At 39.0% G+C, this 16764-nt stretch overlaps 1 protein-coding gene across 1 annotated transcript; it reads left to right on the top strand.

Moving 5' to 3' along the window:
* Positions 1 to 1336: 1336 nt before the first annotated feature.
* Positions 1337 to 1687, top strand: LOC129741240 (uncharacterized). The gene has a single exon (XM_055732953.1). The coding sequence runs from the start codon at positions 1337 to 1339 to the stop codon at positions 1685 to 1687; it is 351 nt and encodes a 116-aa protein (XP_055588928.1).
* Positions 1688 to 16764: the final 15077 nt, after the last annotated feature.

The raw sequence follows: 16764 nt of genomic DNA, 5'->3' as shown, positions 1-16764 counted from the left end.
TATTTCTAGCCGAAAGTAGAAAATCATCAAGTATGGTAAACATGCATAAATAAGAAATCACTTTATGATCAACTTGAAAATAAATGTTGGCTTCTTTCAGGCCTTTTCAAGAAATCATTTAGAATAAGTCACTATCGACCGACGTTTCTGGCACTGTCACCTACAATAACTCTGGATATCCGTTATTAAAGAAAACAAATCTGCTGTCATGCTCAAGGAAATTCCTTAAAGAGTGAGGTTCAAGCTTTATCCTTTTTGCACGCCCTAAGCCAAAACGAATTTATACATGAGCATACGCATACGCATCAATTCAAGCATATTTTTAAGCAGCTATTGAATTCTCATGCACGCGTAAAAATGGTAAGATATTTTAACCCATTCGAGACCGATTGCACACCGTGTGTGCAATGAAATTTTTGTGCCTTTGTCAGAACAATCTTTCATTGTGAGTTTACTACTGCTCGGAAAATCAATATTCTTATACCAATGAAATCCTCAAATGTAAGGCAAAAGGTATTAGGAAATGGTTTTGATGAAAATCAAATGACAGAAAAGTTATCTAACAGTAAAGTACTATGAGTTCGAATGTCGTGAAAAGGCCTCCGTCTCGAATGGGTTAACACGTGAAAAAGTTTTATTTCATCTAAATTGAGTTAAAAAATTTGTGACCATTTTAATGATGATTATTTTTTTCCGCCTGGGGGGGGGGGGTGATCACCCCCATCACCCCCCCCCCCCGTAGATCCGCGCATGCCCCTACATTTGACATATAGATGGAACCAGAGAGATGCAACGTATAGGTTACAGGCGACCCCAACAAAGTGTGACAGGACTTTTTTGTCACCCTGTAGTTTGGGTGCAGCAGCAAAAGTTGGAGACTTATCGTTTTGCTCAAAGGACCGGACCAAATCGTATCGTTTTTCTTCGCAACATCCAGAAGCTGTAAATGCTATAATTCGCGATACGTATGTAGACGACATGTTGTTCAGTGTCGAGAGCGAAGAAGAGGCAGTAAAAAATTGCCACGGAGCCTAGAATTTTAATTCATTCACAAGGTGGATTCGAGATTCGTGGATGGCTGTCCAATTCTGAGAAGGTGATGAAGACTATAGGGGAAAGTAAGGAATTCCAGAAAGACCTCAACGTGAGCAACGAGTGAAATACGGAGGAGATACTGGGAATTTGGTGGAATACCTCTGATGATTGTTTTACCGTCAAAGTACCACGGCGTTGTGAATATAATTTATTGCATGGAACAACAATACCCACAAAGCGCGAAGTATTGCGAACTCTTATGCAGATCTATGATCCAATTGGACTGCTCTCAAACTTTGTAATGTACTTGAAGGTACTTCTTCAGGAAATATGGCGCTCCGGCATCGATTGGGATGAGCACATAGAGAAGCAACATTACACTAAATGGCGGCACTGGCTCAGTTTTTTGCGAAGACTGGAAACCGTATCTATTCCCCGTTGTTATCGAAGAGCCGTGACAGATCGTGAATTCTGCGAAGTTCAATTGCACGATGCGAGCGAGAACGGCTATGCAGCCGTTGCATACTTCCGGTGTCAGGAGAAAGAAAACATCGAGTGCGCCCTTATAACGTCAAAAACTCGTGTTGCCCCATTACGTCTCGATACCCCGTCTAGAGCTCCAAGCAGCTGTAATCGAATTGAGACTGGCTAAGAATATTGGAGAGTGTCACAGAATACGTATAAACCAGAGATTTTCCTGGTCATATTCGAGAAATGTACTTTGTTGGCTACGTTCAGATCATCGGATGTACACAAAATTTGTAGGAGCTAGAATCGGCGAGATTTTAGAAAACACAAATCTATCTGAATGTAAAAGGGTGCCCACGAAACACAATGTTGCGGATGAAGGCACAAAATAACAAAAAAACTTCCCGACTTTTCATCTCGTAGTCGATGGTTCAACGGATCTCAATTTATTTGGCAACAAAAAGAGATGTGGCCAACCCAAAACTTCAACCTAGCAACACTCACCACGCTGACATGACACTTAGAACAAAACTTCAATTATTTTCTGTCTAATTTTTTGTTGTCAGATTTTGCAGGTTCGCAATACCGACAGCCGGTGGCGAACCTGAAAAATTTGACAAAAAATGCCCTGTAGGAAACATGGTCCTGTTTAGCCCGATTTTATCGTAGATATGGCGTGTTTTATTTTTAAAGTTGGGTGGCATTTCCTAACTGGGATAGCATTTCTTCAAATCGATCGATGCGCACTCTGGAATCGACATTGCGTACTGTTGGAAAAATTATCCAAAAAACTTACACAGCATTACAGAACCACTCATTGAATTTAGCAGATTTACTAAGGGGTTGAGACTTAAACGTACTGCGGCATACGTCGTGAGATTTCGTCGATACTTCCAATACAAATTCCTTAAAAAACAACCAACTACAGGCGGAAAACTTTATATACCAAGAAGTCCAGCAACATGTGTACCGCAATGAAGTCTGGACGCCTCCTGTTATGGCAGCACTACCTTCAAGTAGGCTTGCAGCATACGCACGGCCGTTCACATACGCCGGCGTAGATTATTTTGGTCTCATGAGCGTCGTCGTTGGCATACGTGTTGAAAAAAGATGGGGCGTACTTATAACCTGCTTAGTCATTCGCGCTGTTCACTTTGAAATCGCGGCTAGTGAACGCTAGACAATGTGCAACTCGAGACCCCATACACCCAACCTTCGGGTAGTGGTCATATCACCTCTTGTCTGCAACTCCGATTCTCTACCTCTCCGTGGTGCTAGCTGGGGTGCGAGCAACCTTAGCGGAGATCGGGTACCCAACCCCGGTGGATGCTTTGGTCGCATGCAGACTGAGTCAGGGGGCTTCGTACGCGTCTGTTCTCCATGTCAGGGGCGGCGTGTGGAGTGCAACAGCGTCCTGGTGGTGTCCGGGACCCAAAACAGCAACATCACGACGGTCCTCCTGCGAGATAGTGGGGTTAGTTGCGGGCCTTGCGAGCCTGTGACTACAAAAACATAAGCAACGAACAACGGACAACAAATTTCGGATGGAAATCGGCAAAAACCCACGCTACGAAAAGGAACTAGCGATTGGAAATTAGGAACATAGAACTGCCGATCTCTAAATTTTGTGGGCAGTACCCAGGTGCTCTCCAACGAATTGAAGAGCCGCAAATTCGACATCGTAGCGCTACAGGAGGTATGCTGGAAGGGCTCCACGGTACGAGCGTACCCAGATGGTCGTGCCATCTGGGTACGCTGCGGCAACACACACAAGCTTGGAACAGCTTCTATAAAGATGGGAAAGTTGCAAAAGCGCGTGATCGGGTGGTGGCCGATCAGCTCACGAATGTGCCGGTTGAGAATCAAGGGCCGGTTCTTCAACATCAGCATCATCAACGTGCACAGCCCTCATCTCGGAAGTACCGGTGACGACAAAGACGAATTTTACGCGCAGCTTGTGACGGGATAAATGGCTTTGTTGCCACAAATGAATTAAACGCAAACATAATTATGATGGCAACATTGATGTGTTGCAAAATTCGGAAAAACCCATTATATTTCCCTTAAAAATAATTGAATTTAAAAGAGCGGCTTACATTTTGGCTTTGCTGCGTGCTGCTGACCCAACTCCCGGGTACCTTTTATGGATGCACCTTCCCGAGTGCCCTGCCATCTGGGGGCTCCTGCTGGATCCTGTTGTTCCGGTGGTTCTCCGGAAGAAATGCTGCTTCTTCGTTGTCATTCGATGAACAAGGATGTTTTTCCCCGGTTGCAAGCGGGAACGCCTTCCGCTTCCCGCACGTGGTTTTCCTGATTTCGCCGATCCCTCGATGCCACTCGCCCTCTGGCGCCTTTTCCCTTGGGGAACCTTTGGCGCTTCTCGGCGCCTTGTGTCCCATGGGCACCGCGAGCCAAATTGTAAGAGGCAGCAAAACTTGCTCAAGGTTTTCCGGCAAATTGGCTTTCTGGCCAAAACGCTCCCACTACTGGCGAGGAGAAGCGTGTACCGAGGGCCGAATCCGGTGAGCCGAAATATCACCAAGGGTGAGAAAAGATGTGGCAAACAGAAGTGGCAAAGCGGTATGGCCATGCGCGGATCTACAGGGGGGGTGATGGGGGTGATCACCCCCCCCCCCCCCCCAAGCGGAAAAAATAAATCATGGTCATAATTTTTCTTAACTCAATTTAGATGAAATATAACTTTTTCATGTGTTAAAATAACTTAACATTGACATTACCACTTTTACGCGTGCAAGAATTCAATAAGGGTATATACGGACGATAGTATTGGCGAAAAATTGGCCTCAGCCATAACCTCAAATTTTGATTTGCTGGCGGCCTCACCAGTGATGCTAGGTGCATAATTAAAATCAACATTTGCTTGTTTTTAACTAATTAAATATTTCTGAATTGATTAAATTTTTAACTATCAACAGCTAAACGTTTCAATTCATTACGGGGCGTCCCTAAATGGATGAAGATAGGCCATATTTTTCTAATGAATTTTCAAGGTGAATTCAAAACGTCTGAAATGTATTTTCATGTACTGCTTGATAGGTTGAAAAAAAGTTATTTCTAACTTCTAAACGAATGCAAAATCATTCATGTTACAAACAAGCCAATTAATGTAAGCCCCGTCTTTGTTGACTTTGAAAATAATCGCCTACATGCTCTGATTATTTAAAACATATCCACATAATTCGCTACATCGATTAAGTGAGCGATACAGTAAGTTGTTATTTCGTTCAGATAAATGATGTTAATGATGCGTTTAATTTCACATTCGAATAAAAATCTACGAGAAAGTTGCAAATTCTCAGTTCTCATGAAAATGTTTTTCAATAACAATGCAATCAAAAAAAAAAAAATCATTTTCAAATATCAATGCACTTGGCATCCCTGAGCACCAAAAAATCAAAACACGAACATCTGTGCATCGCTTTTCCACAGGGCGAATTTGTCGACATTAGTACTGGAAAATCGCGTTTATCGTGCGCCCTTCTCAAAAATCGATTCTGTTCTCCCATGGTTTGAGGTTAGGGCTGAGGCCTCCTGCTAAGGTGGTGTTCGTGTAGAACTGTCAATATATCCTAATAGAGTTGTTTTTGACATTTCTTACGCACACTTGCTGAGCGTGTACAGATGAGACGGGACAATTAACCTCAAAAACTCTCGGTACAAAAAAACGGGCAGCCGGTCGACACACATGGTCGTTTTTGAGGTTAATTGTCCCAAAACTGGAAAGTGTTGGTGAAACAACCAGCATAATATCACGAACACTACCAGCGGCAAATAGGACTATAGCTGAATATGCTTGAATTGAGTATAAACAGTTGCGTGTGTATAACTTCGTGTTGGTGTTCGAAAAAGATAAAGCTTGCACCTCACTCTTTAAGGAATTTCCTTAATCATGACAGCAGATTGGTTTTCTTTATTAACCGATATCCAGAGTTGTTGTAAGCGCCAGTACCAGAAACGTCGGTTGATAGTGACTAATTCTGAATGATTTCTTGAAAAGGATTAAAGAAGCCAATATTTATTTTCAAGTTGATCATAAAGTGATTTCTTTTTTATGCATGTTTACCAAACTTGTCGGGTTTCTAATTTTTTTTATTGGGCCCACAAATGAAAATTTTCAATAATTGTTCTAAGTATGTACGGCTAAAAGTATTCGTGTCATAATTTCGACATTTTCAGTAACACTTTTTACCTGTGGGAAAATATCCTCAAAAGCGATCATGTCCTTGAACGGACATCAACGTTTTGTTAACTAAAATTTTAGAGGTTATTTATTCCTTTTCGTTTCCATATACGTAAGCAAGTGTGCGTATGAACTGTCAAAAACAACTCTATAGTTGATATTATTTCCAGCTGTAGCAATCTAAAACTGATCGATCAAACTTTTCAGTATTCGGATCTGCTACAGTTAGTCTCTGCTTTCAGGAACATGTATGCCACCAAATCGATTAGAGGGAAATTACATACATCTGCAACTCAAGCATAAGAGCAAGTCCAATGGTGTTGGGAAAAAGTGGTAGGGATTTTGACAGCTATAGCACAGATGGGAATTTTTCTATCGCGAAAAATAGAACAAAAATGTTGGCCGTCCATCGGTGTGATAGAAAACGAAGGAATAAAATCGAAAGCTACCAGCGATGCCAAGTGCATTTGCTTTCCAGTATTTTTACTATTTTTTTGTATTTGAATTAACCGTTTTAAAATGGAAATCAAATTCACTTTATTTGATCATTGACTTGCAAATAATAATATGAATATAAAGGTTTTAGTCTGTACGTTTAGTTCCAGTATGTATGTAAGGTACACCGGGGTAATTAGAAGCTGATTATATTTCTGAACTGTTCCGAAATAATCATTTTTGAAGCGCTTATTCAATTTGCACTTCTTCGGCATATCCTGGGATCGATTGCAGCAAGCCTTCTGGACAAATTCCATGCTCTTGGGAGCATCCGATCCGCAGCCTCCCTTTTTGCTGGTAGATGAAAACGAGCCATCTTTCCGGCTGCATCCAGTTTGTTTCCTTATTTGTTTGCCTTGAACGTGTGCCCTTGTTTCAACTGCTGACCTGGGCCGCAGGAAAAAACAGGGACAACCTAAAATTGAAAAAAATGTGATTTTGATTCAAGTAATTTTTTTGCAATTTGTGATAATTACTTACTTATTGGATCATTTGTTTATGGTTGGCTTGCTGTGAATCGAGTACCGATATCACTTGACCAACACTGATTTTCAATAAAAAGGGTTGTCCGGACGGATCCCGACAATCACCGGTTGCTCGATCAATGTTCCCGACGATAAATTTTTCGGTCTCTGCATCAATGCAATTAATAAATGAATATCACAATATCGTGAAGTTATTCAACTATCTGGCATCTCTGCGTTTCAGAAAAGTGATGGTGCACGCAATTGGCTAGGGTATCGAAAAAATTGACTTTAAGTTTTAAAGAGTTGATTTATTTTTTGTAAATCGTAACAATTCAAGTGAAAAATGTATTTTTGAAACATTAAAATATAATTTTCTATTAAAATCCTAAAATTACTCAATTTCCTTTTTTCCCCTCAACTGAGGTTTTGAACATAAGAAAGATGGCAGCACCGAGTCGTTTTATGCACGAATACTGTATTGCAACGCCGACTCTATCACTTGGTTCGGTGTTGCAAAACAATGTGTTTTTCTATCACCCTCAGCCAAAAAGTGTTATACGATACAAATTTTGCAGCGCGAAACTGTTCGAATGTCAGATTTTCCCAACACCGGTGGACGGCAAATTTGTTGTGATGTGATGTAAACCTTCGAAATTTCCAACTCCATCTCAACCAGTGAACTTGCTCTAAAGGCATCGAAATGTTTCAAAGTTCTACAAGCAAATCTGACCTCCAGAATGATCAGACGTTCGCATCTGCTGCAGACCCATTAGTCTATGAAATAGATATACATAGGTGCTGTTTTAAAGGCTCATCCTAAACCTCACTGAACTTTTGATGATATCAAAAAGCTTAACATTTTAAACTAGACACTGGGTACCTCCACCACATTTGAAAAGTCAAAGTGCTGAAAAAGAAAAACGATACGCAAGGGAAAAGCATTTGGAAACATTCAAAAGTTGGCTAGTTTTTTTCCAAACTGAGCAAGGTTATTTTTGTAAAGTTTGTCCCCGATCGGGGTACGAAAAACACGTGCTTCGATCCATCCATGTATCATTGTATAGATCAATGCAAAGTCAGCCTATCGACTTTGCTTCTTCTAGACAGTAATACGATGTGGGACAAATGGTCTTGTGCGGCAAGAAGTTTTCTCAAATCACGCTCTTGGCTCATTTTCAACACCTTTCATGCTTCCTTATCTAATCTATCCGTCTATAATTTTCATTACTTTCATTTGAAATTCTTCCTGCTAGAATGTATACTTCACCGAAATGCCATTAATCATTAAATTAGAATCATAAACCAGCGGTGATAATCTGTTAACACAAAGTACGATTTAGAAAATAAAATTGCTTATGGATTTCTAATCTGATAAAAATAAACAAATGGTATCCCCAACTAGATAAATAAACGTAAATTCAACTTCATACCAGTGAAAAAAAAACATTTATCTGCGTTTTGCCTAAGAATTAGCCAGCCACAAACAGATGTACAGGATTCTTTGAACAAACTTTTTTTTTAAATTGTCTTTAACATTATTTTTCCAAATCAATCAAAAAATTCTGACCATATTTTTTGAAAATTTACTAGATCACCCCCCTAAGAGCAATCTCTAGATCCGCGCCTGGGTATGGCAGTAAAGGGGTAGCAAAAAAAGATGTGGCCAAGTAAAAAGAAAAAAAGAGGGGTCTTCCGACCCCTTTTTGTATGCTGATATGCCGAAAGCAAGTGTTTCTTGCTGGACCAATTGGGGCCACACACGACCAACGAAATCTTTCCCTTTTTGTTAGCGCCTTGCGCAGATTTTCCCTCTGTGAGATTTGCTTTTGGCCGTGGTCGAAAGGTGTGTACAAGCAAACTTTGCCTTTTGCGACGTCTTCCGCACTTAATCGACCTACAATTCCTTCTGGCCTAGGCGTGCGCTTCTGTGCCTTTCGATGCTTCACTCGCACGTTTTCCCGTGGGGGAAGAAAAAGCTTTGCTTGTGTGCCTGACCGATACCTTGGACCGCGTCCAATCTGATTTTCTTTTCCGTGCCGATTTCTAGCGGCTGCGGCGCACACACCACTCGCGAAACATCGAACCCGACTAGTGTTTTGCGGCACTTTCAACTGCCCGTAAAAATTTGCGCTGGCGAGCTTCTTGCTTGTCCCGGAACTAGTGACTACCGTCGGTCAGTCGAGCCAACCGCAAATTTTCCCACGAATGAAAATTCACTGGCGTTTCTCTTGTGGCCAACTTGCGCTCAAACGGTTTAATTTTCAATCCGATGTCTGGTTGACAATCCTTCCGAATTCCGAGTTCTTTCGGTTGTTTTTGCTCAGTGTTTTGATATTTGTTTTTCATCGACAGGGGTGTGTTTCTTGTTTGCACGCTCTTAATTATTTGATAGGAAATGGGTAAAAGTAACTGTTCGCGTATTTGCTCTTAATATCGTATCAAAATTTCTGAACATAGAATTAAATGTAACAAGCTGTAGCGTGAATACGACCGTTGCCCAAAACATGATATTAAGATCGTCATCGAGGATTTTAATGCTCAGGTCGACCAGGAGGAGGAATTCAAACCGACACTTGGAAGGTTCAGTGCGCACCAGCTGACCAACGAAAACGGCCTCAGACTTATTGATTTCGCCACCTCCAAACGAATTCCAGCACCGCCTACCAAACGCAATTACAGATCAACCACGTTTTGATTGACAGCCGGCACTTCTCGGACATCATCGACGTCAGATCCTGTCGAGGCGCCAACATCGAGTCAGACCACTATCTGGTGATGGTGAAGATGCGCCCAAAACTCTCCGTAGTGAACAACACACGAAACCGGCGCCTGCCTTGGCGAGCTTGACGAAGGACTGTTGGGATACCATCAAGACAGCCATCAACAGTGCTGCGGAGAACGTCATCGGTTATGTGGAGAGAACTTGACGGAACGACTGTTTCGACGAGGAGTGTAGGAGGGTGATGGACGAAGAGAATGCCGCGCGGGCGGCAGTAGTGCAAAAAGGCACCCGTCGAAATGTGGAAAATCACCGACAGCGGAAGAGGCAGCGCGTCCGAATTTCCAGAAGAAAAAGCGCCGCCTGGAGGAGTAGGAGCTCGAGGAGCTGGAGCAGCAGCATCGTTCCCAGAAACACGAAAAATGTATCAGGAACTCAACGCATCCCGCAAAGGCTTCGTGATAAGGCCGGGATAAGGACGGGGGTATCCTGACGGACGATCGTGAGGTGATCAAAAGGTGGAAGCAGCACTTCGATGAACACCTGAACGGCGCACATGCAGGAGATCAAGACGGTGGGGGAAGGTACATCGCCGGCGTAGCCAACGACGTAGAGGAGCCACTCCCAACGATGAGTGAAGTTAAGGAAGCCATTCGCCAGCTGAATAGAAACAGGCCGCAGCCCGTGGCGTAGAGGATAGCCTTCAAGGCTTCTAAGCCAGGGGACATGATATCGAATCCTGGTCACGGCATACATAGTACACTTTCTGTGGGTTGGTGGTTTTAGCATTTGTAAGATGCTAGCCATTATATCCTCGAAAAATGTACGCTTAGAGTTAAGAAAAAAGGAATCTCTTCGAGGAAACATCATGTTTCATTGAGATCCTATATGTGTTTGTGTTCGTTTAAAAAAAACAAGTCGGCTGGGAAGGATGGCTGCTCCTTGATCACCTTTGTTTGGGTCCCTTCTCATTGCTCAATACCGGGCAATAAGAAGGCCGACTCGCTTGCGAAGGTGGGTGCGATTGAAGGCGATATTTTCCAGTGTCAAATTGCCTTTGATGAATTTTACTTCCTAGTAAGGAGAAATTCCGTTGTCACTGGCAGCGTAGATGGAACGAAGATGAGTTGGGGTCGGTGGCTCCACTCGATTATCCCAAAGGTTAGCCTCAAGCCTTGGTTCAGGAAGTTGGACTTGGAGTCGAGATTTTATAACAACATTTTCTCGTCTCATGTCCAATCACTGTGCCTTGGATGCGTTACTCTTTCGTGTGATCTGGCTGGCAGCAATCTATGTGTTTGTGGCCAAGTTTACCACGACATCGAGCGTGTTGTTGGTCGTGTGAAGTCCACCCTGTCGCTAGAGGCGAAATTAAAGGTTCTCTTCGGGCCCGAGGTAGACAAACCCATGTTCCAGTTAGAGATGTGTTGGCTGCGATGGGACCTTGGCTATATGTTCGAAATTTTATCTTTTTCTAAAAGCTATCGATCTTCGTCTGTAAAAACTTTTTCTTTCTTATTCTCTTCTTGTTCTGATAATAGATTTAAGCAATCAGTGTATATACGAAACCTCAATGTTGGCTCCGTCAAACTTAAAGGTCTGAGCGTTTCAAATAAATAAATAACAAAAAAAAAAAGTTCGACAGCAGCCGCTACGAGCGGCCAGCAGTGAAGTGGGCAGGCTCTGGAACGTCGGCGTATCTGATCGTAAGCATGATTTTACATCATGCGCACTCGTGGGAGTGTTACGAAAGTGCGCGACCAGGTCTACTATTCCAGTTCAGCCCCCCACTAAAAGACGGCTCCACTGGTTACTAAGAATGTAAGAAGTGTATGGACAGTGTAGAGAGAAGTAAACCATAAGAAGCTAGATCTGTCAATCGATTACTTAACTAAATTTAGCAAGTCATCACTTGAATAAGAAGCGAATTTAGAATTCATACTTAGTTATACTTACCTAAATTCTACACACAAGTTTAGTGACACGACAAGTGAAGGAACCGTGGTTTAACAAGGATAGGTAATAGTTTCATTCTACACAATCATTGAAATTAGAAGCTATAAACAAATCGTCTCATAGTCAGAGCTGCTATCGATCGTACTGTTGGTACCGTATTGTACTGAATACCGGATAGACGACAAATACAGAAAGAAACACTAAACGTTAGTCTCTAATCAAACTTGAATTTAAACATTAAACAATTAGAAACTGAAATGCAACTGTAACATGAAATTATAATCCACAAGCAGATTTTAACAACAAATGTGTATCAATTTCAGGAGAAATTAACGATAATAATAGAAAATTAGTTAAAATTATCGGACCAGTTTCTGTCTTGTACCCCTTACGAGAACACAAATCGTATATTTCTAAAACTAAAATCTTTTAAATTGTAGAACACGTCACGTATTATTTGAATTATTTTTTTTATATTGCAGAGAATAATTTTTTTAACTTTTTTATTTTTGTTTTTAAGAGAATTTGCTAAAGGTATATGAAATTGAATTGTTTTCGTTCCGGAATGCTGTATCGATTAAACCGGAAAACATTTATCATGATTTATTTGAACAATATTTACTGTAACATATGAGACAACTTCTTGGGTATAGGTACTATATGTAGTACAAACATGACTTGGAATATTATAATTGATTTCAGAATAAAATCATGATTTTTCTAGAACAATCTACAAAAACTAACGATTTTAAAACAATTTTAGAAACAATATGAAAATGCTGTAAATTCTTGAGAGACTGATTTGCGAGTTCAAGATATTAAGCTAATCACTAAACTCATAACCAGTTTTCAGTGAATGGGTCAATAGAAGGTATTTCAAACGGTTTTTTAAATAAAGAAAAAAGTTTTTCATGTTCCTCCCGAACAAAATGTCTCGAAATTCCATTTCCATTTCAGGATCGCTCTGCAAGGATCTAGCATAATTTTGTATGAGACCTGTGTGCTAGTCGTTGAATAAATTTTCGCGTATGTACAACGTGTGAGACTACCAAAAGTCGACTGAATTGGGCCACTCCAGGAGCTTCCACTTAGCACACAAAATTAAGAGCACACAATTGATATGTGCCACCGTTGATTATGAACAGGAGTAGGATATTTCAATTTCGTTTGATCAAATTTGATCAAAATCATATTATATCAATCTAGTTCAGAAACTCTTGCAGTTGACCATGGTTGCAGAAAATTTAAATGATGTCTTCTTAAGATAAAGAATCTGCTGAGTTTTTTTTATCCTTTTTCTTTGACAACACTTATGGTTCACACGATCTTTGTTTTCAGTCAGATTAATCTAGGAGAGTGAAATTATTAAACATTGTACTTATCGCAGTCCCTTGTGTTGGAAAATAAGACGCTTATTAAAAAAAACAAGTTAATCCATTTTAACAACCCCCCTAAGGAATTCCAAGTGTGTCACTGAATTCTGAAATCGAACACATTTCACATTTTTTTAGGAACATTCAGGGCCGTGACCATTTCGCTTCAAGTTATAACACTTTGACTTAATTTATGATCACATGTTAGTCGAATGCAGTCTTCGGTTTATTTACACTAGTCAACAACAACACAGTCTGTAGATACTGATTGGCAGATGAGAAATTCACAAGGGCAGGAGCCGGGGCGAGGTTGATGATCTTCTGGGAAACGGTGTGCCCCGGAAGTGGAGCAATATGGCACTGCTCGGGAGTGACGGCAACGTATTTGGCTACTGGAATCGGTGCTTGGCCCAGCCAGCGTGGCTGTGAACTGGAACTGGAACTGGAGCTGGAACTGGAGCAGCGATGATGGAGCAGCTGGCTCATTCCAGTGGTTCCATTCTGGCGATGGCTTAAAAGCGTGGTGGGTATGGAGCAACGATTGAGCCATTGGGGCAGAGTAAGAGGCCAGATTGGAGTCACTGGAGCCGGGGCAATGTAAGACACCGGGGTCATATAGGAGGGCCACTGATCGAAACGCTGAATGTTGGCCAAAGGAAGTGGCCCAATTGGGTGTGGATCACATTAACGCTGACGGAGGAAGTGCTTGGCCCTTGATGTTGGTTTTGATGATTGTCGCATGCTGTTTCTTGATGATGATGATGTTGATGATGGTCATTTTGAGGAACAGCCACTTCGTTGTCTGGATGACGTTGATGGGTTTTTGAGGATCGTTCAAGTCTCCTGTCCATGGAGCGTTGAAGTCCTTTGAAGGGTATCCATCGAATGGAGGCTGCAGATCTCCCAGCGGTTCCTGAATCGAAATATCAAGCAGCTGCAGCCACCACGAGAGCACAAATTGTTACCAAAACCTGTTGAAATCGAGAACACCTTGTTTGAGAACTTCCTGCTACAAAAACCAAACACTGATCACGTAATCACCTTCATTATGTAGAAAAAATTGTAACCACAAAACCCAATACCAAGCACTGAGAAAACCCCACCGACTGCACTGTTGAAAGATCGTAGATACTATAATTGATGATTCTAGCCGTGAACATCTTTTATACCGTTTAAATCGATGATAAGAGAGTCAAGATTCACTCCGCCAAGATCCGAATGTGTCCTCCTCCAAGGTTTGAAATCGGATTCACCGGAGAGCCATCGAGAGCCGAATTATTCGATTAAATTCCAAGACGACCAATCCAACCGTTTAAGGTCAGACGCCGCCAATTTTCCACCATCATCACCTTACAAATTTTCCTTCAATCATCTCCGAGCACAATAAAAGGCCTTAACGAAATGATTAATGCACATATCCCATTATTAATTTTCGTGACGAAACAATCAGCATCGGAACCAGCAATCGAAACCAAATACAACCAGAGAGAAAAAAAAAAAACCGAATTCGGTGCGGTTATTGACCGATGAAAAAATTGATCTGCCCTGGCGCGACAAAAATCTTTCGATCGAAGCTAAGTTTCCGAAAATAGAACAAAACGCCATATGAAGCTTGGCTACAAGCTGTTGACAAGCCCATTTGAACCCAACTCTTGGACAGATTTCTGAAATTATCAAATTCTTACATCTGACCACCCCTTAGACCAGATTAGTAAGAATCAATTTTCCGCAAAAAAAAAAATCACATTCAAAATTGACAAAATGACAAAATTGACAAAAATTGACAAAATTGACAAAATGACAAAATTGACAAAATTGACAAAATTGACAAAATTGACCAAATTGACAAAATTGACAAAAATTGACAAAATTGACAAAATTGACAAAATTGACAAAATTGACAAAATTGACAAAAATTGACCAAAATTGGACAAAATTGACAAAATTGACAAAATTGACAAAATTGACAAAATTGACAAATTGACAAAATTGACAAAATTGACAAAATTGACAAAATTGACAAAATTGACAAAATTGACAAAATTGACAAAATTGACAAAATGACAAAATTGACAAAATTGACAAAATTGACAAAATTGACAAAATTGACAAAATTGACAAAATTGACAAAATTGACAAAATTGACAAAATTGACAAAATTGACAAAATTGACAAAATTGACAAAATTGACAAAATTGACAAAATGACAAAAATGACAAAATTGACAAAATTGACAAAATTGACAAAATTGACAAAATGACAAAAATGACAAAAATGACAAAAATGAATAAAAAATGACAAAAATGACAAAATGACAAAAATGACAAAATGACAAAATTGACAAAATTGACAAAATTGACAAAAATGACAAAAATTGACAAAATGACAAAATTGACAAAATTGACAAATTGACAAAATTGACAAAATTGACAAATTGACAAATTGACAAAATTGACAAAATTGACAAAATTGACAAATGACAAATGACAAAATTGACAAAATTGACAAAATTGACAAAATTGACAAAATTGACAAATTGACAAAATTGACAAATTGACAAAATTGACAAAATTGACAAAATTGACATAATTGACAAATGACAAAATTGACAAAATTGACAAAATTGACAAAATTGACAAAATTGACAAAATTGACAAAATTGACAAATTGACAAAATTGACAAATTGACAAAATTGACAAAATTGACAAATTGACAAAATTGACAAAATTGACAAAATTGACAAACAATTGACAAAATTGACAAACATTGACAAAATTGACAAAATTGACAAAATGACAAAATTGACAAAATTGACAAAATTGACAAAATTGACAAAATTGACAAAATGACAAAATTGACAAAATTGACAAAATTGACAAAATTGACAAAATTGACAAAATTGACAAAATTGACAAAATTGACAAAATTGACAAAATTGACAAAATTGACAAATTGACAAAATTGACAAAATTGACAAAAATTGACAAAATTGACAAATGACAAATTGACAAAATTGACAAAATTGACAAATTGACAAATTTGACAAAATTGACAAAATTGACAAAATTGACAAAATTGACAAAATGACAAAATTGACAAAATTGACAAAAATTGACAAAATTGACAAAATTGACAAAATTGACAAAATTGACAAAATTGACAAAATTGACAAATTGACAAAATTGACAAATTGACAAAATTGACAAAATTGACAAAATTGACAAAATTGACAAAATTGACAAAATTGACAAATTGACAAAATTGACAAAATTGACAAAATTGACAATTGACAATTGACAAAATTGACAAAATTGACAAAATTGACAAAATTGACAAAATTGACAAAAATTGACAAAAATGACAAAAATGACAAAAATTGACAAAAATGACAAAAATTGACAAAATGACAAAATGACAAAATGACAAAAATGACAAAATGACAAAAATGACAAAAATGACAAAAATGACAAAAATGACAAAAATGACAAAATGACAAAAATGACAAAAATGACAAAAATGACAAAAATGACAAAAATGACAAAAATGACAAAAATGACAAAAATTGACAAAAATGACAAAAATGACAAAAATGACAAAAATGACAAAAATGACAAAAATGACAAAATGACAAAAATGACAAAAATGACAAAAATGACAAAATGACAAAAATGACAAAATGACAAAAATGACAAGAAAATGACAAAAATGACAAAAATGACAAAAATGACAAAAACATGACAAAAATGACAAAATGACAAAATGACAAAAATGACAAAAATGACAAAAATGACAAAAATGACAAAAATGACAAAAATACAAAAATGACAAAATGAACAAAAATGACAAAAATGACAAAAATGACAAAAATGACAAAAATGACAAAAATGACAAAAATGACAAAAATAATGACAAAAATGACAAAATGACAAAATGACAAAAATGACAAAAATGACAAAAATGACACAAAGACAAAATGACAAAAATGACAAAAATGACAAAAATGACAAAAATGACAAAAATGACAAAAATGACAAAAATGACAAAAGATG

Source organism: Uranotaenia lowii, chromosome 2 (genome assembly GCF_029784155.1).
Source record: "Uranotaenia lowii strain MFRU-FL chromosome 2, ASM2978415v1, whole genome shotgun sequence".
Lineage (NCBI taxonomy): Eukaryota > Metazoa > Arthropoda > Insecta > Diptera > Culicidae > Uranotaenia > Uranotaenia lowii.
Note: the sequence above shows the minus strand (reverse complement) of the source record. Positions and strands in the feature narration are given on the sequence as shown.